Below are 26,435 nucleotides of genomic sequence, written 5' to 3' on the forward strand. Positions count from 1 at the left end.
GTGTGTAGGGACGGTACCTTGCTCAGGGGTACCTCAGGGTAGCCGTTAAGTGGATTCGAACCGCCGACCTTCCGATCATGGGGCGACCACTTTACCTACTGAGCTATCCCTGCCCCTTTATCAATATTCTTACCAAGTCTTAGCAATTAGGGAACTAAGAGCACATCAAAAACTTGCTGTTTTTTGAAAGTCCTTATTTTGCCATCCTCCAGATTACAGGGCTATGATCTATGATGAAGTTTGGAGGCTTAAACCCCAACAAACTTTGCACAAACACAAACACCTGCATGACATTTATACTGGCAATATCTAACTCACAATACCAACTCTGAGTATCCATTCAGTTAAAAGGGCAGGGATAGCTCAGTAGGTAGAGTGGTGGCCCCATGATCGGAAGGTTGGGGGTTCGACTCCACTGAACGGCTACCCTGAGGTACCCCTGAGCAAGGTACCATCCCTACACACTGCTCCCCGGGCGCTGAACTGGTGGCTGCCCACTGCTTCACTGGGTGAATGGGTTAAATGCAGAGGAACTATTTCCCTATTCTAAAGGGATGTCAAATGCTGTCATTTTTCTGTAAAGCAAATTTACCTTGCCTTTAGGTATAAATAAAGTTACCTTACCTTACCTTATTTTTCTTTAACTGTTATTGATTAAGAACAGCAGGTGCATGAGATCCCAGCTTTACTGGGTGAAAGGCAAAATCTGGATGGATCACCAGTCCACCACAACGCTAACACAAAGTAGTCCAACTGCAAGTGGTGTTATCAATCTGATCCCAAGTAAATACAGGGCGAGTGTTGCCAATAACAATACAGATAGCATTATTATTGACTACTAAAGGCAGCTTGTGTAGGGCAGAGCCATGTGAAGGACTTATGAGAAGAATTATCAATTTGTATGCCACTGTCATTTTTACTTTTCACAATATTTGCCAAATATTCAACAAATAAACTTTTTCATCTTTTGCCAGATAAAAAATCTGCTATAGTGCATCCTACAGAAATGCACTGCAATTGTTTGTCCATTTGGAAGAACTAAGTAGTGAAAAGAAGTGAGCAGTGGGAATGTGCAGTCACTTTATGAGGTGATAACGTGGTCCTGCGCAGGTGGAGAGAGGATGACAACCCGTGTTCCCCATCTTGCCCTGAGTTCTTCATAAGACAGCGTTAACAGTGTATGTTTAGAGCAGCACTCTAACCTTGAGGGCATTGTTGCACTACAAGGGTGGAACATACCAATCTTTGTTAAGATCCTCAACCTCAGCTGTCATCATAGGCCTCTGGTGCCGGAGCTGTCTGTCTGCAGAGACAGACTGAGCCAGGTGACGTGCTCAGAGACGACTTCCTTTCTGCGGCTGCACTGAGATGCATGTGAACTGAGATTGGGTATGACAGAGTATTAGGGCCACATTAGTTAGAAAACTATATTGCTGATCATTTCGAGACTAAAGTCGAAAATGTATTTTGAGAAAAAAGTTGAAATGTGGAGATTACCTTTGTTGATTCAAGAAAAAATTGCACACTTGCTGTACACTCTACAAATGCCTTGTTTAGGTGATTTAGTGAAACAAATCGATCCTCTTTATTGGGTGTAACCATCGACAACCTTTCATCTGTCCATTATAATCCATTTCCAGCTTTTATGGTTTTAAAAGCAGGTCTGTTCACAAACCAGAACCTGATCAACAGCACTGCATCCCATCATATTCACACAGTTTCTAAAGTTGTATTTTGCCATTTTGATACTATAATGAAACCCATAAAGGCTGATGCTCCACACACTCAATAAACTACATTTATTGCTCTTTTTTTAAATTCAGCATGACAGCTGTTGTAGCTGTGCTAAAGTGATTGGAAAGATATTTTTCTACTGATCAAGTCAGATTAGGAAGCAGTGTTTCTTTTAAAACCCAAGTGTTTTTGTTCTGAGAAATGAAGCCTGTTCCACTCAGCAAGCTGCTCTGCTGCACAGCTCAGCCAGATGACAAATGCATTTAAGACCGCAGTCAAGCCGACAAGGGCTGAGGCTCCATCCAGCCAAATGCATTGCTTTTTTAATCAGCACAGGTATCAATTAGCCGTGATGAACTTTGAGAGGCAACACAAACACTGTCTCTGTCTCTTTGGTCGACATTCCACAAAAAAATCATTCACGTGTCATTTGAAACATTTATGATCAGTTTCAGAATTAAAATGTGTTTTTCTGTTAGTACACAAGACCGTTTCTAATGGGTCATAACAAAAATCTTTTGATTTGATTTTCCTGTTACTAACATTAAATACTTCAATGTAAAATGTGTTTGTGCTTTCAGAATAAATTATGATTTTAAAAAATGCTGTAACTGATAAGAGTGGCTCACTCTTGGAACATCTCCATCTTGTGGTCACAGATTGCATTTGTGCTGATCTGAGGAGGAGCTTTCTGACAGATTTGTTGATGAAATAAGTGGAATATTTGGTCCCATGCACATCATAGGTCTACAATAACAAACAGTTCAAATTAAAATAGCCAGTTTGCAGCTTTAAAAATCAGTGTTTTATAGTAAAAATGAGAGTTTAAAAAGACTTAAACTGATCCATCACCCTGTCCAGACACCTTAAAGGACCCAGAGGATTAACAAGTTGTTGAGAGGCTAGATGACGATAGCTGTCACTGTCCAAGGAAACAACTTACAATGTGCTAATTGTGAATAATGTAAAGGGATTTCTTAGCAGGATCATGTTGTATCACTTGAGAAAGTCTTTCAATGCCACAAATTCACACCTCGGGTTTAGCTTTGACCTGGCCTCCCAACAATGTCTCAGCTGTCTGCATGCTTCTTTGTAGCCTTATACATGAAAACACTGCATTGTGGTATACTGAAGAGAGGGCTGTGTTTGACTTGGGATTTTAACAGATGTTGAGGGTTTTTTTTATTTATATATATTTTTTCATTTTATATGTTTAAATTTTCATCAGGCTAAACACACTAATAGGAAGAATATCATATCCCCAGGCAAAACGAAGCCCTGAACCTGCATTCTCGCTTTAAGCCACCAGATGGCGATAGCCGTGGTTGCAAAAAGACTTGGTCCTGTAGACGTCTAAAGGGGAGAATAGCTTTTCTCTCTTGACCTCTGTAAACATTTTCCTGCTGAGCTGACCATTCTTCCAGAAGCACATGTGTGAGCTCAGACTCTGACACTTGATGAGAAGGCCTGGCTCGCACTCTCCGCTCTAATTCATCCTAAAGGTGTTCTGTCAGGTTGAGGTCAGGACTCTGTGCAGGCCAGTCAAGTTCTTCCACATCAAACTTGCCTTAATGGACCTTGCTTTGTGCACTGGTGTGCAGTCGTGAAGGAACAGGAAGGGGCCGTCCTCAAACTGTTCCCACGAAGTTGGGAGTATAAATTGTCTAAAATGTCTTGGTATGATGAAGTAGCAAGAGTTCTTTTCACTGGAGCTGAGGGATGAGTCCAGCTCCTGAAAAATATTATTATTATTGATGCAGGAATAAACAACAAGTTACCGTTTCAACGAATTTTAGGGTGTCTTCCTCTCTCTTACATGCACATTTATTAAAATTATTACAAACATAGAACAGTCTTGCCAAGAGGGGTCACCGGGGGGAGCAGCACATTTTTTGGGGGGGTGGGCATATTTAGAAGTGAGGAAGTTGCACCTGGACAGGTTTGGATGGGTGAGTGAGAGCTGCTGCTACCAGATGTGTCTTAGGGCTGCAGGAGCAAAAACTGCTATTCAGAAGAGAAAGAATGTGTCAGTTCACTGAAAATTACATTTTACACTAATAATTTAATTTCTCTGTATTACATTTTAAATGCAAGTACTTCCAGTTGAGTTTGCACTCTTTGCAGTGTCAGATGGTTTACAGAAAGACATGACAGTAAGTGACCCAGCCCAACTTCTGTAAAGAAGAGCAAAGCTAAGACCTTAAACATTAAAAATTTTTATTATCAACTTAGAATGTTAGTTGTGTCCGATGCTTTATGAGCTTTTGGACCGTAGTTCTGACACGTCTGACTTTCAGCAGCTCTTATTCACTGAATGAGCTGTTGCCATTCTTCCTTTCACTGAAGCGTAACTCGAGCTGGCTTTTTGACGATCTCCTTGCTATTGTCCTCGATGACAGATAACTCACAGAGTCTCAGTGATGCCTGTCAGAGATGCCCATCTAGCAGTTATGAATAAAACTTAAAGTCTATTCACAGCTTTTATCTAAAAATTGTACCATGTATACCAGTGCGTACATTTTAAAGTTTTTTTCATAATAGAAGTGAATGAATAAATACAGAAAATGTAGATGATAAAATCGACATTGAATAGCTTCTGATTCCATTTTATTTGCTTTCCTTTTCAGATTTTTGTAGGAATTTTGGCTTCTTCTAATATTCTGTTATCATTTTTAGTTTGCATGTCCTGCCTCTAACTAAAGAAGACCAACTATATACTGCATAGACTCATAAAGACCAAACCCTTACACTATAAAGTATATTGTGTCTCATGCTATCATCTTATGTGCCCTTGCTACTCGTTCTTTCTCATCATAGATGGGTGGTCAGCCTCCTGGAGAGCGTCGCTTCTAAGCCAGCTGGCAGATCAGATTTTCAGAGACGGCGAGAGGTCTTTCCAAAACAGATCAGAGAGATTAAACAGCAATTCACACTGAGATATGATCAGGCCACCGCTTTATGTGCCGTCACCCTTCGCAAAATATAGACCCAGCAGAAATAGTCATGTAGACTGATGAGTTTACATTAATGGAAAAATGTTTTATACCTATAATCACATCATTCAGTTAAACATCAAATTTAAGACTGTGTGTGTATTTCATTGTTTTTCTATGTACCGAGAATGAAAATCGCACCAAATGTCAGAACAGTAAGGCTGAAATAATCACTCAGTTTTCACTAAAGACCATCGCTTTATTTTCACGACTTGATTACTCAGCCACTTATTTAATTTGCTTAGTCAAGCAGCACAAAGAGACAACATCTGTTATACAACCCTGCGTATAATGGGGATTACAACGATTCATTCATATTTTAATCAAACTTTGTTTGCTTAGGTTAGCTGATAATCCTTTCTATCCGCATTTCAAGAAAATCAGTTTTCCACACATCCATTTTACAAATATGCCTCCAAAATGTGTACAGAATAGGAAACGTGGATCATTGGGGTATTGATTTGGATATAGATAAACCCAAAAAGCCTTGTTAGCAACTGTGACGGGGAATATGTGAATAATATGACACCAAGAAACCTCTAGGCCAACTAAACCCAGAGTTACATGACCTCTAAAACATCATGGAGCACAGGACGAGGACAACATGCATGAAAAAGGAGATGCTGAAATTCCTGCAGAACAAAGAAGAACGGACAGGAAGAAACTTTCAAAGTGATTCTTCAAATGAAGTGTATACATCAAGGTTGCCCGAGTCAAAACTGCTCACATCATACGTTTTTTAATCAGTTTTATTTGACATGAAATCAGGCTATAGTTAATTGCATCACACTCATCATTGAACACATCATCAATGTTGTCAGACATAACATTATTCGACCCAAGTTAATCATAGTGATAATAATTATCAGTGTATAAGTGTTAGGATTTGAGTGCAACGTACACAGGAAAAGAAAAAAGATGTACCAAAGGCTGACGGGGAAAGAGACCATCAGCTGAGGTGTGCGTCCTTCATAATTAGTGCTCAGAGTCCAAATTAACCAAAACCTCCATCCTGTTTAAAATCACACACACACACAGATTCACACAGGTGTGAACTTGAGGGGGGAAAATACACTCATACACACACGGTTGAATTTGTGCCATACGTGATACGGCTTCAGCCAGCATACTAGAGACTGAAAACCTCGCAGGAGCGTGCTTGAGGAGGAGGAGTCAGGGGTTAATTTGGAGCTCCGGGGCCCTCTGCAACTCCCATTCAAATCCAATGGAGTGTAATCATCAGGTCCTTTCTCCAGCATGAATAAACATTCATTTAAAAATAACAGACGACCTCCATCATAACTCCACGTTCAGCTTCAGAAAAAATAAAGTAAGTGTGCCGTTTAAAGCACGTTTAAAAACTTCTACTAGAGTTTGTGGTACCCGTCTGTTCTCTTACAGCTGAGACTGGTCATCTAGAGACGTATTGACTATTAGCTTCTGAGGACATACATAAAAAAAGCCCTTCAGTGATTTCAGACATGCAGATAGGAATGTTGTGACGGTCAACAGCTTGACTGTTATTGAATAATGACACCAGAGAATGGAAGGTTCATTCCATGTCAACCCAGTTTAGCTTAATGCTTCTGGATAATTTACTAATTAAGCTTAAGAACAACATAAATATAAACAGACATATAAACACCGCTGGCTCCAGGCCAGAGTCAGTGAGTGGATTTCCACCATTTGTTCTCTGCTCAGAGAAGTTTTAGCCTTTGTTCCAAATATTTATAATAGCTGACTTGTTATTCCCTTGATTTTGAAGACTTCAATCAAATGATTCAACATTATTTTAAAAAAAAAAAAAAAAAAAAGGAAGAGAGAAAAAAGATTCAAAGTGCTTTTCCTCACTGCATAGCATACTGTACTGTAAGGATCCAGCCACAGGGTCTGCTTTAACACAACTCAGATGCCCCAGGAAGTTAAAGAAACTAACTCTAGAGTATTTACAAGGCGTTTAACCCCAACAATCCTGTCAAGTGTTACATCACACATCTGAGAACTGTGGTTCCTCCTCCGCTCGGAGAGCTAGACGGTTTTACGACAAAGGTCACAGAAAATGGTACAAAACTGACTTTTGTACAGCTCTGAGGACATGTTGTGTCGTCATACGCAGCAAACACACGCAAAAAAAAAGAAAACAAACACATGATTCCAGGTTAAAACAAATGCTAGGAATAACCGACGACCACTCTTCAAGTCAAATATGCTAAGCAGCTAGCATCTCTGTGATGGACACACTCAGGATGGAGGATGGCGTGCAGCAGTGGGTGCTGGTGTGTTTCACGCGGCGGGGGCGGGAGCCGCCGTCCGGCCAGAAAGAGATGGAGATGCGTGTGAAGATTGTGTGTCTTCACAAGGACATTAACACACATCTGAACGGCGGGAAAAAGAGAAACACGAAGATGACGGCAGCTCCACCCAATCGCTAACGTCTGTAGCGATGATATGTTAAAAAGCTGAAAGTCTGATCGCTGTCATCAGTGTCGTGGATGCTGATCGGTGATGATCTGTTGCAGCCCTTTTCTCTCCGTCGCTCTGGGTTACCTATTAGGTTTTTATATTGCTTTGTCTGTCCTCTACATGAACATGATTGATGAAAAATGTCCTGGCTGTAAAAGTGAGTGGTGTTAACAGAGTGTATTTTAGGTCTCTGGGTTGGGGGTCGCCAGCAGCGGCACATTGTCCCGTCTCCTCCTGCCCAGCGGGGGGCGTCTGTACTGCTCACCGTCGGCCAGCGTCTGGGGCAGTGGCTTCCTCTTGCTCTCGGGCAGCAGCAGGATGGACAGCACGGCCAGCAGAGCCAGAGAGGAGTAGACGACGTGGTGCAGGAAGTAGCCGTAGTGGTTTCGCAGGTCCATGAGAGGGGAGCTGAGACGGCCCACGCAGCCCAGAGCGAGCACGGCTCCTACACCGCTCCCTCTGCACACACACACACACACACACACAGTTAACTGACAAGATTTACTTACACTTAATACAATTTCTGCTTATCTTTTCATCAATTATCATTTTTAATAATAATAATAATAATAATAATGGATTGCATTTATATAGCGCTTTTCTAGGCACCCAAAGCGCTTTACAATTCCACTATTCATTCACACACTGGTGCAGGCAAACCACAGTTGTAGCCACAGCTGCCCTGGAGCAGACTGACAGAAGCGAGGCTGCCATATCGCGCTATCGGCCCCTCTGAGGAACACCAGTAGGCGGTAGGTGAAGTGTCTTGCCCAAGGACACAACGACCAGGACAGAGAGAGCTGGGGGATCAAACCGGCAACCTTCCGGTTACAGATGAGCTTCCCAAAACCCCTGAACCACAGTCGTCCCATTTTTCCAGTTTTCTTTAATGGTAGTTTCTTTAATGGTAAACATGGTGACTCAGTTAAGCCTTTTGTTGATGACTAGGTTCAGCTGTTGTGTTAGCCCAAGCTTATTGTAGTTAATTACAACTAAACTAAATGTGAAAAAAACATTTTAAGTCAAAAATAAAATAAAAAAATTTGAAAAAGAATCTAAAATTAAAATTTTGTGAACTTAAAAACTTCTTAGTTTTAGTATCTGTTAGTTTGGCCAAATTTATTATCCCACCTTGCCTCATGAGGCTGCCACGCTCGCGATTATTGAGATTTTCAAACAGTGTGTTTTTTGTTATGCCTGTACTGATGTTCCTAAATCTTGCCTCTGGTATGACACATTAATACTTGATAAATAAATAAACAAATAAATAAGCAAAAAATAAATAAAACTAAAGGCTAAACTGAAATGACTAAAGCTGCTCTGGAAACCAATTAAATTTAAGTGAATTAAAACAAAAAGTCAAAAACGAAAGAAAAAATATTTACAAAATGCAAAACGCACAGCTATAATAACTATAAAGATTTGATGAACCCAAACTCATTAAAAGTCTCAGCTTATTACATCTGTTACAAATAATGATTTTTTTTTAGGGGGAACCGATGCGTCCTTTTCAGGCCTCGGGGAGGTTTTCGGAGCAGGTCGTCCTTCCCGTCGTCTGTTGGGCGCTGATTGTTTTGCCCTCACACAGAGTTAGAAACGATGCTTGTTTGTAGATCTCACTGTACTTCAAAGTATTCTCATCTCTCTTCTCCACAAAGTCAATTATTTTCTTAGATAACAGATCGATTTTTTTATACTAAATCTGGAAAAATACTTCCATTGTTTTTGAAACTCCTCCTACTTAGAAAGACAGCTGTTGTTGTGGTATCAAATTGTTTAATTTCCTCTCTTTAACATTTGCTGCATTTCACATGTTGTGATTCATTCTGGCAGCCCGCACACGCTCTTACTGACAGAAAAACATCAACGCCTTCTACGCTGGCATTTCTTTTTCACCTACACTACAAGAAGGACAACATCGTAGTAAAAGAGCTGCAGAGTGACTGTAGAGTGCTGCTGTGTTACCTGATGATGGTAGGCATGACCTCTGCAGTGAAGAGGATGCAGAGGGAGGCGGTGGCTTGGGAAGAGAAGAGACCCAGCACTGAGAAAATCGTGATGGCCGTCTCACTGAGATCTAACAGGGAGGAGGAGAGCAGGGATAACCTTTGAGGTGTAGCATTTCTACCATGCATCTATTATGACATTAGTTTTTCTAATTTATGAATCAAACTGCAACATCTTGCTTCCATGAGCCTTTGCAGATCATAGGGACCAATAAACATCCACTGAGAGGATCCACAACACTCACCACTGTCCTCTCAGGCTTTGATGCATGATTAAAGCTCAGGGCCGGACACAGCTTTGACTTTGCTGTCACTGCAGTGTCCTACATAAACTGAAAGCCATACTCGGTTTCAGCCACAAGGGGGAGACCAAGATTTGGGCAACAGCAGATTTTCCATAGACAATGTTGTCGAGGGGGAGCAAAAATTAAAAAACACAGGTCGGGTTTTTCCATTAACAGGGCTGAGTGGTTTGCTCCTAATACACTTCATAATGCCTGAAGTGAGAGCAGTAGGATGTGTGAGAGGGATGGATCCAACATGGCCCCAGAATCAGCATCAACTTAAATTCCAGTCAGGATTTGAACAAACAAAGATTTTAATCCGAACATAATGGCTCTCTAACAGCAGGGTACTGAAGTGAAACTGTGCCCACCTTGACTTTTATTAATAGCCTTCCTTACTTGACTCTAGATTTACTTGGAGAAAACTATTCTGCTACCAAGTAAAGCCGGCTTACACTCCATGAGTCCCAGGAGGATCAAAGAGGCCAGCCCCGTCATCGTCATGGAGAGAAGCAGGATGCCGCGGCGACCGCACCTGTCTACGGTCATCCAAAGCAACAGCCAGGCTCCACCGCCTGCACACACAGAGAGCAGGTACGTCCAATAGAAGCTGGGGGCGGTGCCCCTGACGTCACCTCGGAAAGAGCTGTAACAGTGACTAATGCCGTGAGAGATGAATCTGAGGGAGGAAGGGCAGAGAAACAAAAGAGTAAGCACTCGTGTTTCCAAACAGGTTTTAAATAGAAAAGATGAGCGAGCAAAGGTGAGTCTCGCAGCACTTTAAGCATGAAATATGAGGCAGCGGCAGCCAGAGCTGTAAATGAGACACTGCGCAAACACAAAGGAGTGACTCCAAACTGCTGCGTTGCTGAAATAATGTCAGGAGTGTGAGATGACTTACGAGGTGAAGCCGAGCACGCACATGTTCTTCCAGATGTTCCTGCTGTGGAAGAGCTCAGGGAAGGACAGGTGGGGCTTTGAGGAGGGGGCTGGCTCTGAATCCAGCTCTGCAGAGGAGAAAAGAAAAATGACAGTCGGGTAACACAGACGAGGACGGCCTGACCTGGTTGCTCGCTGATCAATCGCTCGCTGTCAGCTTATTACTAGGGGGAAAAGAGACGTGCAGGAGGACACGCGTGGAGTCTCAATCTGGCCATAAGGAGGCCATTTAATAAACCGTACAATTACAGTAGGAACCACAGTGATGTGTTCATTACATTAGCATTTGTAAGCTGTGCAGAAATGTTTAATAAAGGATCCAGAACATGAGACAATTTAACTGTAAGTCAACAGCCAGCTGTGAGGTTTAAGAGGAAAGTCTAAGAGAAAGTGTCTCGTTGATGTCAGAGATCAGAGGAGTTCAGCCAGACTGCTCTGAGTTGATATGAAGGAAACTGAAGCTCAAATAACCGCTCATTACAACCAAGGTACGCAGAAGAGCATCTGAATACAGCTAAGAGCAGCAAACTGAGATTACAATTGACAAAGCTCAGCAAAACTGCCTGCTCTCATGGGACGGGATTTCTGCCGTCACATACAGAGGGACGTGTCCGAATTTGATGTAAACATATACACATCGATCCGTCCTGCCTTGTGGTGATGATGTAATGGTGTAAAGGATATTTTCTTGGCACACTTTGGACCCCTTAGTAGCAAGTGAGCATGCCTGAGTATTGCTGCTGACCCCGTCTATTCCAGAGTGTCTGACGGCTACTGATGGCTGCTTATCGCAGGACCACGTCACAAAGCTGAGAACATCTGAGAACGTCTCAGACTGGCTTCCTGAACATGAAACATGAGTTCACTGTCGTTAAATGGCCTGCACAGTCACTGCAGTCTAACAGACAAACATGCACGTTTGGCTTGTGGTAAAACTGGAAATTCGCATCATGGTTGTGCAGCCGACAAATATGCAGTTATCAGCCAATCAGGAACACTGAGTGTGTAAAAGCATAGGACTAAGTGGAGAGAGAAATTCAAGGCCTTTAATGGATCATATGAAACAAATGAAACATGATGTTCTTCATCACATCATACTGCTACACTTTTTCCGACTGCAGCGAGACCTCACTACAGAACTGTGTCCTTGATCTGTGTCTGCCGCTCACAGACGTCAGCTATAAAAACATACAGGGAGTGCAGAATTATTAGGCAAATGAGTATTTTGTCCACATCATCCTCTTCATGCATGTTGTCTTACTCCAAGCTGTATAGGCTCGAAAGCCTACTACCAATTAAGCATATTAGGTGATGTGCATCTCTGTAATGAGAAGGGGTGTGGTCTAATGACATCAACACCCTATATCAGGTGTGCATAATTATTAGGCAACGTCCTTTCCTTTGGCAAAATGGGTCAAAAGAAGGACTTGACAGGCTCAGAAAAGTCAAAAATAGTGAGATATCTTGCAGAGGGATGCAGCAGTCTCAAAATTGCAAAGCTTCTGAAGCGTGATCATCGAACAATCAAGCGTTTCATTCAAAATAGTCAACAGGGTCGCAAGAAGCGTGTGGAAAAACCAAGGCGCAAAATAACTGCCCATGAACTGAGAAAAGTCAAGCATGCAGCTGCCAAGATGCCACTTGCCACCAGTTTGGCAATATTTCAGAGCTGCAACATCACTGGAGTGCCCAAAAGCACAAGGTGTGCAATACTCAGAGACATGGCCAAGGTAAGAAAGGCTGAAAGACGACCACCACTGAACAAGACACACAAGCTGAAACGTCAAGACTGGGCCAAGAAATATCTCAAGACTGGTTTTTCTAAGGTTTTATGGACTGATGAAATGAGAGTGAGTCTTGATGGGCCCGTGGCTGGATTGGTAAAGGGCAGAGAGCTCCAGTCCGACTCAAATGCCAGCAAGGTGGAGTACTGGTTTGGGCTGGTATCATCAAAGATGAGTTTGTGGGGCCTTTTCGGGTTGAGGATGGAGTCAAGCTCAACTCCCAGTCCTACTGCCAGTTTCTGGAAGACACCTTCTTCAAGCAGTGGTACAGGAAGAAGTCTGCATCCTTCAAGAAAAACATGATTTTCATGCAGGACAATGCTCCATCACATGCGTCCAAGTACTCCACAGCGTGGCTGGCAAGAAAGGGTATAAAAGAAGAAAAACTAATGACATGGCCTCCTTGTTCACCTGATCTGAACCCCATTGAGAACCTGTGGTCCATCATCAAATGTGAGATTTACAAGGAGGGAAAACAGTACACCTCCCTGAACAGTGTCTGGGAGGCTGTGGTTGCTGCTGCACGCAATGTTGATGGTGAACAGATCAAAACACTGACAGAATCCATGGATGGCAGGCTTTTGAGTGTCCTTGCAAAGAAAGGTGGCTATATTGGTCGCTGATTTGTTTTTGTTTTGTTTTTGAATGTCAGAAATGTATATTTGTGAATGTGGAGATGTTATATTGGTTTCACTGGTAAAAATAAATAATTGAAATGGGTATACATTTGTTTTTTGTTAAGTTGCCTAATAATTATGCACAGTAATAGTCACCTGCACACACAGATATCCCCCTAAAATAGCTAAAACTAAAAACAAACTAAAACTACTTCCAAAAACATTAAACTTTGATATTAATGAGTTTTTTGGGTTCATTGAGAACATGGTTGTTGTTCAATAATAAAATTATTCCTCAAAAATACAATTTGCCTAATAATTCTGCACTCCCTGTAGTTCAGTCTTATTGTTAACTTTGATATGCCAATCATGTGTAGGTGGTGCCGTGAAGGATTATTTTATAGCATGTCCTTACAGCACATCTTTATCATCTTGTTGTGATAAATATAGGTCAGAGTTATGTAAGCCTCATCTAGCCTCAGGTGCTGAGATACTTCTCCAGGAGAGAAACACGGCCAGCAAATACATTCACACCATTTCTCTTTAAGACTTGTTGCTACATGAAACATTTCCGCACGTCATCAGTATTCCTGAGTGTCCTTCCTGCTAGCGTGACAGCATTACAGTAACCACCCAAATAAATCCCCATTTTAATTTGATCTGAACTGTAATCACAACAAAAGGGGATGTTCTTTGATCACTTTATCTGTGAATGAGAGCTCGACATAAAAGAATATGGACAAATTTAGGTTAAAAGCTTTGTGGGGGGTTTTAATACACTCAGAATGGAAACATAAAATGTAGATTTTGCAACTATTAACAACTATCAACCTCAGTACAGCTAATGCTAGCAGAACACAGAGGTCACTGAACAGTGCAAAGTTGACACTACGTAGCTGGAAACATTTGACATGTAAACAGTGGCAGAGCTCAGTGGTCGCCTGGCCTTAGGCCATCTTTTAACAGCAAGTCATTACGTCCCATTATGTTTCCATTTTAATGCAGGAACCATCCGCTCTTAATAAATCATGAATAGTAATTGAGCATCATTACCGCTCTTGGAAGTGGTGCGTGAGAGGGTCATATACATTGAAACACACGGCCACAGTTATTCCATGAATAATGCAGGCTTCGTAAGCCGAGCGCCTGGCGCTGAACCCTGCAGTGAGGTAAAGTGGGAATTTGTTCTCCGTTTACAGAACGAGGATCTAACGTCAGTGCTGCAAACACACCTGTGAAGCTCTCGTCGTCCCTCACGTCTCTGTTGGAGTTTCTTCTCTCGCTGAATGCATTCATGTCTGAAGATCGCTCCGACAGAAGGAGCCAGCGAGGAGATTCTGGAAACACCCCAGGAACTCTGCAGGAGGAGGAGGAATATACTTTAACTCTTTGATCTCAGGTGACCTTTACTCAGCACTAAAACTATTTAGAAGCTTTAAGGTTTTGTTGCTTTCACCTGAATTTGCTGCTTCAGTATAAAAACTAACCAGCACGGGTCACAAAGAAGCAAAGTTCTATAATCCTCTCTTATTAAAACCTGCAATTCACTGCCAGTAATCTTTTTATAATCTCTGATAATGCGGTATGTTACCCAGATCTGAGAGGGACTGCGGACCTTAAACAAAGGAGCTCTAATATGTTCTGACACCAGCTCAGTGTGAAAAGGGGATTGGAATCAATACCATCTAACAAAGCTTTTAATAAGTCAGCTGGCATCAAGGCACTACGCAAAACCACTCCCAGGTTCCTTCATGATTCAGAAAGTGAAAGCCTGAGTAAAAATAACAAGAGACACATTCCTACCCGTAGCTGAGAAAGAGTGTTAGTGGGGCGGACCCAGCTCCCAGCAGGCCCCTCCAAGATTGGCACCCGAGGGCCACGGCCAGCAGCAGCAGCTCCCCGGCTACAGTCGTCAGGCCAGCCAGCGTGGTGGCCATCAGCCTGAGAGACGGCTCACACAGCTCCAGACCTGAACAAACAACACAATGTCAAAGCTAACTAATCTTTTATTTACACTTTTCAGATTCTGAAAGGTTAAACATTAAAAAAAAACAAGAGAATATAAATATCATGTGCCCCAAAACTTGGTTCCATTGAAATATAATGCAAGCTAGAAGAAGTAGATTTGATCACTAGGCCTCATTAGCGGCACAAGGAAAAGGAGAGAGGAATTACTGAATTGAGACTCTCTGAGATTTTAGGTGAAGTTCAAGTAGGTGACTGTACTGTGGAGGAAACCATCTGTGCATGACTGTTTGCATATTACAGTGTTTGTTCCTGTGTGATGATCCGTGGGTTCTGATGAAACAAATGACGCCCATCCTTCAAGGCTGAAACACTCACGGGTGATATACAGAGTAAGATAGACTCCCGCGCTGGCCGCCGCCAGACAGAAACGCATGACGATGAAGACAGAAGGATACGGGGAGACACACACGAGCACCCCGAACACCACCGAGAGGGTCAGAGAGGTCAGGAGGGTCTTGGACCTGCCCAGCCTGCAGGGAAGCACAGAGATACAGACACACGATTAAAACTCAGCAAAGTAAGCAAACACAGATTCAAATTAACAGGGATAAATTAAAACACATGTACAGGAGCAGATGCACAACAACAAATCACACTGTACATGCTGATAATGCAGCAGCTGCTCGTGTGCTTAAATATTAACACGGAGAGGGAATAGAACAGAAAATAGGACAGGAGTCTACTGACAGAGTTTAGACACAACAGGGAGCCACCCTTTGAAGTCTACACTTTTACAGCATCATTAAGCATTAATGCTGCCATTATACTTCCAGTTTCATGTAGTTTACCAGACAAACAAATTAATCAGAACAATTTAGAGCTCGCGAAGAGTTTAGAATAAAAAAAGAAATAAAAGAAAGAGCCTAAGAAATGCTGCAATCACAGAGGCTTAGGGAAGCTGCGTTTCCAAAAACAGCTCAAGTGGAAAGCACGACTGTTCACTAATGAACGATTAGCCAGTTTTTGTTTGCTTGTTTAGTTTCTAACATGCAGCTTAGCAATGCTCCCTTTTCTTCTTCATGTGCCCCCAAGGAGGCACCATTAAGTCACCGGTCTAAACAAACAAATGCTATGCTCAATTGGTCAGCAAATTAATGAGAGCTGTTAGCTGTGGCATCATCTCCCTCGCAGTTGCCCCCAAAAACTAGAGCTTCCCCTTCAAACGACACACACTGGTTCACTTGTGTGACTCATCCGAGGCCACTGAGCAAAATAAAGCATGCAAATTTAGCATAAATGTATTTGCCATTAATTGCTTGTGGGAGGTAAATTGTTTGTAATACAGCCATGAGATTTTCTTGAGTAAACAGCAGTATTTTTCCTCCATCACAAATTATATCTTACTGTGATAAATAAAAAGAGTAATAAATTTCTCTTTTGGCCTGAGGCCACAACTTGCTGTTGGATAGAGGAAGCACTGGCAGGCCACAGTAAATCTATAGAAAATTTCATTCTGCAAACCGTGCTACTTTTTCTGAGTGTGTCTCTGTGTGCTGCATGACGACTGTGAGGTAATGAAACTGCAAAGTAAGAAGAGGACAGAGAATAATGAGGAACAAAATGATCTGACAGCACAGATGTCTGCACACAGACGGGCTGGCTTTTATTGGAACATGTTCCCAGGAAGCATGCCCATGTGGGCCCACGGAGGGTAACTGTGGGTGAACTGTGGGGCTGTGCACAGAGCATGCTCACATTTATTGTGCACAGATGCCACAGCGGTGTTGTCCTTCAGGCTAGTTCATGGAGGTCACGGTTCAGTTTTGTCCTTTTGGGTCCCCACTATGGACACCCCACAGAAATGGGCCCCTTGTAGGTTAGCCCATAGCAGTTTGGGGTCCCTGTAAAGGGTTTTCTGTGGGAAACCCATAGTGGGCCTACAATGGGCCCCATTGGATGCTCCTCTCTGCTAAATGTGGGCAGCCCACAGTCAGCCCGCACTATGGGCTGCTTCACGGTGTCCAGATGTGCCCTACTAATCACCCCAGTACTCAGCCCACAATGGGCTGCCATTGTGTGCCGTGTGGGTCTGTCCACAGTGACCAAACAAGAAAGGCACAAACAGTCTCTCCAAACTGCCTCAGTAACTTATTAACTCACTTTTTGGCTGTATGTGTTGTCCTTCCGGCTGCTGAGTGTTCATTCCTGATGTTTGCTTGCCATGAAAAACAGACCTGCAGGAAACCCTGATGGGGGTGTGTGTGAGCATACATTACCTGTCAGCGGCGTAGCCCAAGCAGAGACAGCCAGTCAGGACGCCCAGGATGAAACACACCTCCTCCACTGGGACCAGCCAGTACTGACCACACACCAGATCCCACTGTGAAGGGAGAGAGGTCTTTCAGTTAATATCCAATCAAGTTAGCAACAAGCAGTTTCATTTTCTTTGTAGATGGTTGGTCTTCCATCATTTCCAACAAAATCTGCAAAGCTTGTGACTGTTTGGTAACTTGTAACATTTCCTAATGGGCGTGACAGTAGACAGCCTAGCCTCCACTGAACTGCAATAAGCCTTCTCTGCTTTCTTCACATGCATTGGGTAAAAGGCCAACTTTAAACAACATCCTGCAGAACTACTCAAAATGTGGGACAGGGAGACAAGAAATAAAAATGGTGACATCTGGTCAGCCTGGGCAGAGGTGCAGAATCGCCATGTAAAATTACTGAAATAAACTGTTAGAAACAATGATCCCATTATTGTCCATTTTGAACCCAACTCCGAAGCAATATATTTATACACCTCACAAGTTCAGGGGACTGGTTGAATGCATCAGTTGTCAAAGATTGCTTCACTGCTGATATTTTGGGGGCATTTAGCAACAAGACACCTTGTTAATTATACTTTGCCCACTTAGTGCTTTGTCGCTTTTACAGTTTCATTTGGTAAATAATTGGCGTATTCAGCAAAACTGCTGAATGGCAGCACAAGACAGTACCTCCTTTTTTTCCTCCTGTCCAGTTGAGCTAAAGATGAATTAGGTTTGATTAATGGTTAGTACTGTACAACATGGCACCGGTGTGGAAGTCTCAGATTTATAAGCTGAAAAGCAAAAAAGATTTTTGCTTGTATAAAAGTCTCTTTCAGTGTAGTTTAGAGAAATCAGCCTTTGGCTCCTTCAACTCTAACATCACTAAACACTTTCGTAATTATTTGATGGGCTCACTCACTAGTTTCAGGTCATTAGAGGGAAAAATGCTCAGCTCAGGGATTAATAATTAACCTCACTAACCAATGGATGACATCGAGGTGACTGCCTCCATCTTGTTTGTGATCTGTGTTTTTCTTTAACCCCCTGATCATTTAACAGCATGTTATCCCCACATTTGTTCATTTAGAGGCTGCATAGTGTCTGCCATCTACTGCAGTGTAAGTATAAAAATAAATAACATCAGCCAAAGTAATTAAATCTAAATTGTTCACATCCCTCGGTAATAACCACCACACAGCAGTGGAGTTAAAAGTGGCTACACCACCCTCAAAAGACAGCTCAGTAGCACAGTCTAATAAAGGGAGCCAGTACGCTTGACTTACTAATTAATAAATGTGTTATTTGACTAATTAAATTAACAAAGTCAGAGATTTTAGTTTACAAAAAAAAACAAAGTTTTTTTCTCTGACATTAGTTCTGGTCCATTTATGCATTTATGCAAAAATGATATATACACTCCCTGGTGTAAACACAGCTGTCTTACAATAGGGATGAAAAGCCCATTAGACAAATACTAGAAACACAGGAAGATGTAACGACATTACACACATGCATGTGTGTGGTCACGATACATATAGTGGGTGTATTGCTATAATCACTCGTTAGCACCGCAACAATAAAATGGTACGAGGTTCACTGAGTGGATTAGAAAACAAATGCCCGTGTGACTGCATGAGTTAGCCACACAGAAAGTCAGCACATCTGTTAAAAAGGAAATAAAAAAATAAAGATCTCTGCTCTCAGATCTGAGTTTAATCACATTAAGCCGACCCACTGATTTGCATTTACAGCTGAGTCCTGCTAACGTCGCTTCCTGTTGGCTGCTGAAAGCAAAATGGTTTTAATGATCTAGAGGGAGACTGAGCAGAGGGCCGTGATTTTTTTTGTTATTTAAGCGGCCTTACATAATTGGAACCCGTGCACAGAAACATTAAAGCCCGTCACATAACATCAGCTGTCCCGTTGCTGAGACACGCAGTCACAACAGTGAACACCATGCAACTCTACGCGTGGAAAGCTGTGGAAGACGAGGATGAGGCGAAAATGCGCACAAACAAGTCCTGAAAGCTACCAGGCTGGTTTAGAGAGAGAGAGAGAGAACCAGAAAGCAGCAGGTTTGTGCCTCCAGTAATAAACAAAACCTGCAAGCATGTCCTCATAATATCAACATGAACAACCGCTCTAACAAACTCGCAGCTCACACGTCACAAATTCATAGTTTTACATTAAACCAAAGACAAAGGATGTTAAATATCACTGTTTTATATTTCAACAGGCATGGCAGTTTGTGTGCATTCGTTTACAGATCTACAGCATAGAGGTGGTAAGTAAAGTTTGCCTGTATTAAAGTGATGGTCTTTATTGACCCGTGGAAGCGATGAGGCTGATCAGAGGCGGTCCTGCTTCCTGCTTGCCAGACTGCCAGCAAAGCAAAGCAGCTCTGGAGGAACGCTCAATCACCCTCCAGCTAGCTGATGAAATATGTTAGCCTGACTCTAAAAGCTCAGGGACAGAGAAGACTACAGGCAAACACTTCTGCTAAAGTCTTCCAGTGTCTTCAGCTTGCTGCAGTGGTATGGGGTGGTTTACAAGCAAGCTGCCCTTACACCATAAATTTGAGCTGGGTGTGGTTCCCCACATGTGGGCACAAAAAAAGAAACAGGCCAAATAGTGATCAGCCTGGTGAGAAAGGTTAGCTGCCATCAAGGACTGGGCTGACAGTCTTTGAAACAGAGGTCTGGGTGAAAACGCACATCAGCGTATGTCAGAACATCACACACAGAGTGCCTGATATCAACAAAAACAACCGAGACAGGTAGAAAACAGCAGTGGTGCCGATGACTGGCTTCATTGTTGTGAACAAAACGAGCGACATCAGTGAGAAACAAACCTCCACTAGCATAATGAGCCACAGTTCTTTTTAAAGGACAAATATTATCATATTCCACTGAAGATAATCTTTCAGCCTGCCTGCTGGCTGTGTACACACAGATTACATGAGACACAAACTGCAGTGTAAAGACTGGAAGTTGTTCTCACAGCAGTGAAACAAATGATCAAGGCTACTCAGTTTTAACATCATAAACACTTAGAAAATGCACTCCTGTGCTTGTGCACGGCTTGTTCCGTCAACTTAACACTGGATTATAATGTTACAGCATACAATACGCTGTAATAGCCTTAGTTTCCAATCATTTTCTTCTCCTTCTGTGGCAGAGTTAATGTGATTGTAAGCAGGGTCTGTTCTCCTTTAGCGAGGTGTTGATCTCTGACATTCTAGGCATGGTTCTCTGAAGAAACATGTCTTACAACATGCCAATATGACGTGGGTTAACACACATTTCTGAATGAGTCACCGGATTGTCGAAACTCACTTTGCAACCATCATGTCAAGCAAATTGTAAAAACCAAAAACATCAAGGTGCTCTTCTCCTCATGGCCAAACTGGTCAAATGAAAGAGGAATAAGCACTGGGTGCTTAAAGATCCACAAAATGGGCTTTGATGTGTGAAATTAGCACCTTTGAGGTCTGACCTCTGACAATTCAGACAACACATCCCTGAAAGCCCTCTCTCTCTCTCTCTCTCTCTCTCTCTACCTTGATGGCATCGATTGAACTCACATTTGTCAAAGACTCTGTGTCTATTACCCATCTTGGCTCAACAATCCTCCACACGGCCAGAGCTGAATGAAAGTCTGATGATGCTGTGACATCATAGCAGTGGCCAAAACTCATCCCTAGCAGAGCTGCGAGGGCTTCGAAATGATACCAAACTACTCAGCTTTACCAGTGATTCAACCAGAGAAGGATAAAGACCCAGAGAGTGAAAGTGCTGTACTTGAACACGAAAGAATCGGTTAAGCAGTATTGCATAAGGAGCAAGAGCAGACTGGGATATGCTGTACACAGGTTATGGTTACAGTTATGACCAATCAACAAGCTCTGATTTCTTCACACACATGCATGAAGAAAACCTGTGGTGAGAATAAAGCAGACCTCTGAAGGGTCAAAGTTTCTGCTCCGGGCTCTACAACCTTCTGTTTGGCATTTTTTCAGAACTAAGCTGGTTCAAAGGGAGCGGTGCTAAAAGTGTTTGTTCTAGATAGAAGATAAACTGCACTGAGGCCAAGTATAAGATACGGAAGGCTTCTTTTTTAACATAAACCATGCAAAGCTACTTGAGGAGGCCCGGTAAAAAAAATCCTCCGAGCATAACCGATCCATTTAAGTGTGCAATGCTGTCAACATCATGCTTTGAAAAACGGTGAAGGTAAGAAAACAGAGGTGCCATTTAAAGTTAACAAGACGACACATTTAAAAAAAAAAGTGATCCTTCAGAGGAGCTGGCAGGAGACTTTTTGTCCAAGTCGTTAGTATATGTGCAGCTGTATCATAGTTCTGCAGGGCATTGCAAAACAGTGAGCATTCATGATCTGTAAGGCTATGGTGAAACAATATAGTATGAAAAAGGTTTTTTTATTATTTTAAGGCTCTTAAGCTACACCTGAAAAGAAGTTCATCTTCCCTTCACCAAGCTAAAACAATCATCCAGGCCAAGACCATAATTAGAGAGCTTCAAAGGATCCCACAGTAAAACTTTACCTCAGTGACGATGTTGTTCTTCAGCCCCTCTGTGACATTGTAGTCCCATCCATTCTCGCAGTCCACCACAGCAGACTGACTGCTATTGGTATACTGCTTACACTGGGACGGGCCCCCGCTGTCCCCGGGCCGTCGCCCTTTCTCCCAAGGTACTGAGGCGTTCAGCACTTCAGGCGATGGCACGGGGCCCGGCAGGTGGCAGTGGTGGTGAGGGGGGAGGGTGATGAGAGGGTCCGAAGAGAGCAGGAAGGCCAGGAAGAGGTTGGGCAGGATGGAAAGCGCAATCAGCACTCTCTGCTTCTTCCGGCCCAGAGCCAGCACCATCACTTCACCGGTGGGGGGCAGCGAGGGCGGCGCGGGGATCGAGGAGGAGGATGGCGCTGGGGAAGAGGGCACAGGGGAGGAGGGGAGGGATGGAGGGGGAGCTGGGCAAGGAGATGGGGAAACTATCGGCGGGGAGTCCGGGGATGTCATTGCCGCTGGAGTACTGAAGGCAGAGGACCAGGATGGAGGACGGTGAGCAAGCTGGTCCCCGGGCAGAAGAGTAGAGCTTCGGTAAAACTGTGTGAGCAGAAGGTTACTCGTCATTATTACAGATCAAGCACCAATATGGGACACAGATATGACGCTCTGACATGTCAACACCACACAGTCCACTTAGCTGCTTCAGTTTCAAAGCTAAGCCCATCTTAATAGAACAAACGCATCCACTGTTTATAGATAATAGATAGAGATAATGTTATCTGCCAGTGCTGCTGTGATATCGGAAGAGACTTCCTTTCCTGTGTTACAGATCCTCTCAGAGCTCTCTGCATCACGCAGCAGAGTAGCCACCACTTTGATATCATTAATATGTAATATTCACCCAATTTTTCAATATCCTGCCCTAAACATTAGCATCAGCTCAAGAAATCCAGCACTACTCAGGCTCTACCAGGAATTCTTCATCAATTCAATTTCCAACAACACGAAAGAGATCCTACATTTCCCATGATGCAACTCGTAGCTGCTCTCATCGCACCTCCAACTTTCTGTTTCTGTCTTTGAACACAGGCCCAATTCATGACAACCCCTGAAGGTATCACTGCATGCTAGTTTTGAAGTGATCACAATGTGTCTGAGTGAAACAGCAGCTCTGGTGGACTGCACGCTGCATAAGCTTTGCAAAGTTTTACGATGACAGGTCAGTGAGGCAGTGCACTTACTCCAGCCACTGCATTTGTATTTATGTGACATCGTCAAACAAAACCTAAACGCTCCGTTTAACCTGATACAATCAGAGCTGTGGGTGTGTGTGTGTGTGTGTGCAAACACCTGTACAGGAAAAGAACGAGATTCTTTCAAAACAAAGCCTGATTATCACGAAGCCAAGTATGTCTCAGTGTGGGATTTTTAGACAAAACCACCAATTTTAATAGCATCACATTGAGCTTTAGGGAAGTATAATATATATACTCATTACTATTATAATCCATAGCATAAGAAATGTCAACATAAGCCTCTAATTAGTGCGTAGAAACTGTCAGCTACTGGCTATAACACATTTCACAGGCTTTGTGATGCCAGTCACAGCCTGACATGTTGTTGTTTACCCTGAGCTAAATGGAAAAGCGGTGGGTGTTCTCAGGGACCCCACTAGCAGCCCTGAGTGCTCCCCCTCAGCAGCAGTCTCCTCTGCAGGTGCACATGGTGCCCCTCCGTGGGTCAACGTCATCGTGTTTTCCTCGCACAGGGCCAGGAAGTGTTGCTAAGAAAAAAAAGGAATCCCACAGGGTTATATAAGAGCTTTCGCGCGAGGAAGGGAAAGGACACGGGGGGGAGGGGGGTGAACAAAGAGGGAGGGGGCTGGCTGGGCTGTACGCCGGACAGAAGAGCAACGAAGCAACGAGGGAGAGAACAGCAGCGTGATGTAGGGGCGTTAGAGCAGCTGGGCCGGGCGGACTGAGCAGACACCTGCCCCGGCACTCTGGACCAGCACACACAGCCAGTGTTACACACCCCTGTGCGGCCTCAAAACAAAGCGCACACTGTTACTCACCCTTTAAAGCGACGCTAACTGTGAGCCAAAATCCTGCCACCCGTCGTCTCTCTGAAACATCCCAAACATCGCGGGCTTAAGAGAGGAGGACAGCGGATGAGTTTCACCGCGTTCACACCGTCTCCTCCGCTCTGTCTGCCACACAAACAGACATGTCTGTCCCGGAGAAGTACCGCAAGGCTCGGATGAACACAATCGTTTGCCTTTGACACAGGCAAGGACACCGGACTCTCCGTTAGTCCCTAAACACAGCCAACGTCCCTCCGCCGCGTGAGCATATGATGATGCCGCCGGAGGAGGGGTTGATGCTCCGCTTGCTCCTTCACTCCCACCGTCGGTTGCTGTGTAACGGTGTTGTTTAGTCCAAGTTTATCCCTGCCGACATGACACAGAATAATTCAACAATAACGCACAACTGTGCCCGGCATCACCTTAAAGGGGCAGGCGTCGGCAGGAAGTGGAGCGAAGGACAAAGACCGGGTGGAAAACTGCGGAGAGCCGTGTCTGTTTAAAGGGCAGTAGCTCCGCCAGCGGCGAGTCTCACTTCGAGAAGAATCGGCAAACATCGCCAGAGCGACAGCCCCCCTCCCTCCGCCCGCGCCACTCAATCAAAGATCGTGTACAAGGAATGAGGCGATGACTCAGCAACAGATTTAGCCACATTGGAGAAGGATTAGTTTTATTAACAAATGATTTTTTTTAAGCAAAAGCATGAAATTATTAGAATCAGTAGTTGTTTTAAACACTTCTGTTAGGAATTCATTTATTACAGGGTTAATTAATGAATCACTCGGATAAAAGTCTTACCGGGAGGAAACTTGTTGCTCAGTAAAAGTAGCATACAAAATCAGCAGCGGAGTGAGATATCTGTTTATGAGTGCTCTCTCTCTGTCTCCTGCAGAATGCCTGCATGGAGCTGCCTGCCGCATGGTGGAGCCATAAATCATAGAGAAGAGGCAGGTGTGAGACAGCGGCACGGCTACAGAGCTGCTTTCAGGTGAAAAAAAAAACGAGAGACAGTCCATCATAACTTATTTATGATATAATTTAAATGTGCACTCACTCTAATGGTTGATAGTCCAGAAGAAATCAGTGATCCACCATATTATCTTATCCTATTATCTTATCACAACAGATTTCATTAGTGCATCCACATGTTTCATCATGACTCCTGATAGTTTTAATCTGCAATAGAGGACAAAATATCCATTGGCACACAGAGATAACAGCACTTTGTGCTGTGTCAGCCGGTAATGACTGAAAGGCTACACATGATGGCACCATCACGGTTTGTTCCTCTGGTGATGCAGCAGCAGCAGCAGCCCGCCATTAGTGCAAGAAGTGTGACTTCAGTAAATGTCACTTGATGCTACTGTAAATGTAAAGAAGTCTGTGGCGATGCTTTAAACAGCAGGGGTTCCGCTTTATTCCAAGTCACTTATTCATGCCATGCATTTGAGCTGCGAGTCCTCATTAGGTTGTGTTTGTTTTAACCAAAAATGGCGACAGCTTCCACTTTCCCTTGAAGTGTTGCATGTGAGCTTTTCAACAGTTAGAGGGCCTCTGTTGGAAGCTGTGAATGATATCAAATAAAAACAAATGGTATAAAGTAGAAAAATTAGCCTTCGCGTCATAAAAGCACCTTCTCTTATTGATTGTCTTAGTGAGACCAGTAAAACAATAGATCTCAGCCCTTAGAGTCTTTCTAAAGCTAAGAAACAGCATCTCTGACTGCAGCGCTTCGCAGCGAGCGGAAGTACTGCAACAAGTGGTGAAACACTCATCCTGGCCATATTTGGACTACAGATCATACTGCTTTGTGTGTGCGCGCGTGTTGTTGATCTCTGGAGACAAAAGTCCAGCCAAGCCATCCAGAAAGCACACACACACCTTTGATCAGCAGCAGCTTTGAGATTGGAGCTACTTCAGTGGGGCTGTGCGGTTCGTATGGTCTGCAGCTGTTGAGTAACGCGATAGGGATTAGGTGAAATACGGTCTTTCTTCACTCTGTGGAGATGTTGCAGTCCTGGGACCACAGATTGCCCCACACAACGCTGTGGGACATTTCAACAGACATGGTCACACAAGAAATCTTCATATGCCTCTGAGGACGCAGCAGGCTTCATGAAGCCCCCATCACACTTTCACTGTCCTTTCTGATTAAAATCCAAATACATGAAGATAGTTCTACACATCTCCCCCCCGCCCCCTCCCCCTCCCTCCCAGGGGGCATATATTTACACAACTGCTCTTTTGAAATCGTTTTAGTGGGAAACAAGCAAAATCAGGGTACCAAAGTTGGGTTACTTGTATAATCTGTGTCCACGAGATACGATCTTAAAATGATGCCGATATAATTTTTCTGCTGCCCTTATGTGTCTAATAAAGCCTTCAAGTGCTGAACTGAGGTCAGCCTCTACGAGGAGGTTATTGACACATGTCCTATTGTGTAAAAATCTTTTCCCATACCACTTCATTCGGTCCCACTTATCAGTCGTGTTTTGCAAGTTTTGAATATGTGTAAAACATAAAAATACATCTGAATTTCTTCAGGGGGAAAAAGCAAATGGTTTGTTTTTACTATTGAAATGTTATACAGGACCATGAAAAAAATTAATACATTTTTTTAAGGGTCTGGCTCGTCACCCCACCCCCTCCTCCTCCTCCTCTCTGGCTCCTATCTCTGTGTCCCTTCACTACCATCACAGCCACAGGAAGGCCCTGGCAGCCCAAAAC

The 26,435-nt window shown here is 43.4% G+C and overlaps 1 protein-coding gene across 2 annotated transcripts; it reads right to left on the reverse strand.

Moving 5' to 3' along the window:
- Positions 1-4,905: 4,905 nt before the first annotated feature.
- Positions 4,906-24,280, reverse strand: slc22a17 (solute carrier family 22 member 17). 2 transcript variants are annotated; one of them, XM_076888056.1, is made up of 10 exons: positions 24,131-24,280; positions 21,662-22,222; positions 17,065-17,168; positions 15,164-15,318; positions 14,624-14,789; positions 14,053-14,177; positions 10,382-10,487; positions 9,936-10,159; positions 9,156-9,267; positions 4,906-7,649 (listed from the first exon to the last, which is right to left on the reverse strand). In XM_076888056.1, exons 1-10 carry the CDS (start codon positions 24,263-24,265, stop codon positions 7,373-7,375), a joined length of 1,965 nt encoding a protein of 654 aa, XP_076744171.1. In that variant the 5' UTR covers positions 24,266-24,280; the 3' UTR covers positions 4,906-7,372. The 2 variants fall into 2 exon arrangements, with proteins under 2 accessions (XP_076744171.1, XP_004569598.1); XM_004569541.6 differs by having other exon boundaries at positions 23,700-24,241.
- Positions 24,281-26,435: the final 2,155 nt, after the last annotated feature.

This window comes from Maylandia zebra, linkage group LG9 (genome assembly GCF_041146795.1).
Source record: "Maylandia zebra isolate NMK-2024a linkage group LG9, Mzebra_GT3a, whole genome shotgun sequence".
Lineage (NCBI taxonomy): Eukaryota > Metazoa > Chordata > Actinopteri > Cichliformes > Cichlidae > Maylandia > Maylandia zebra.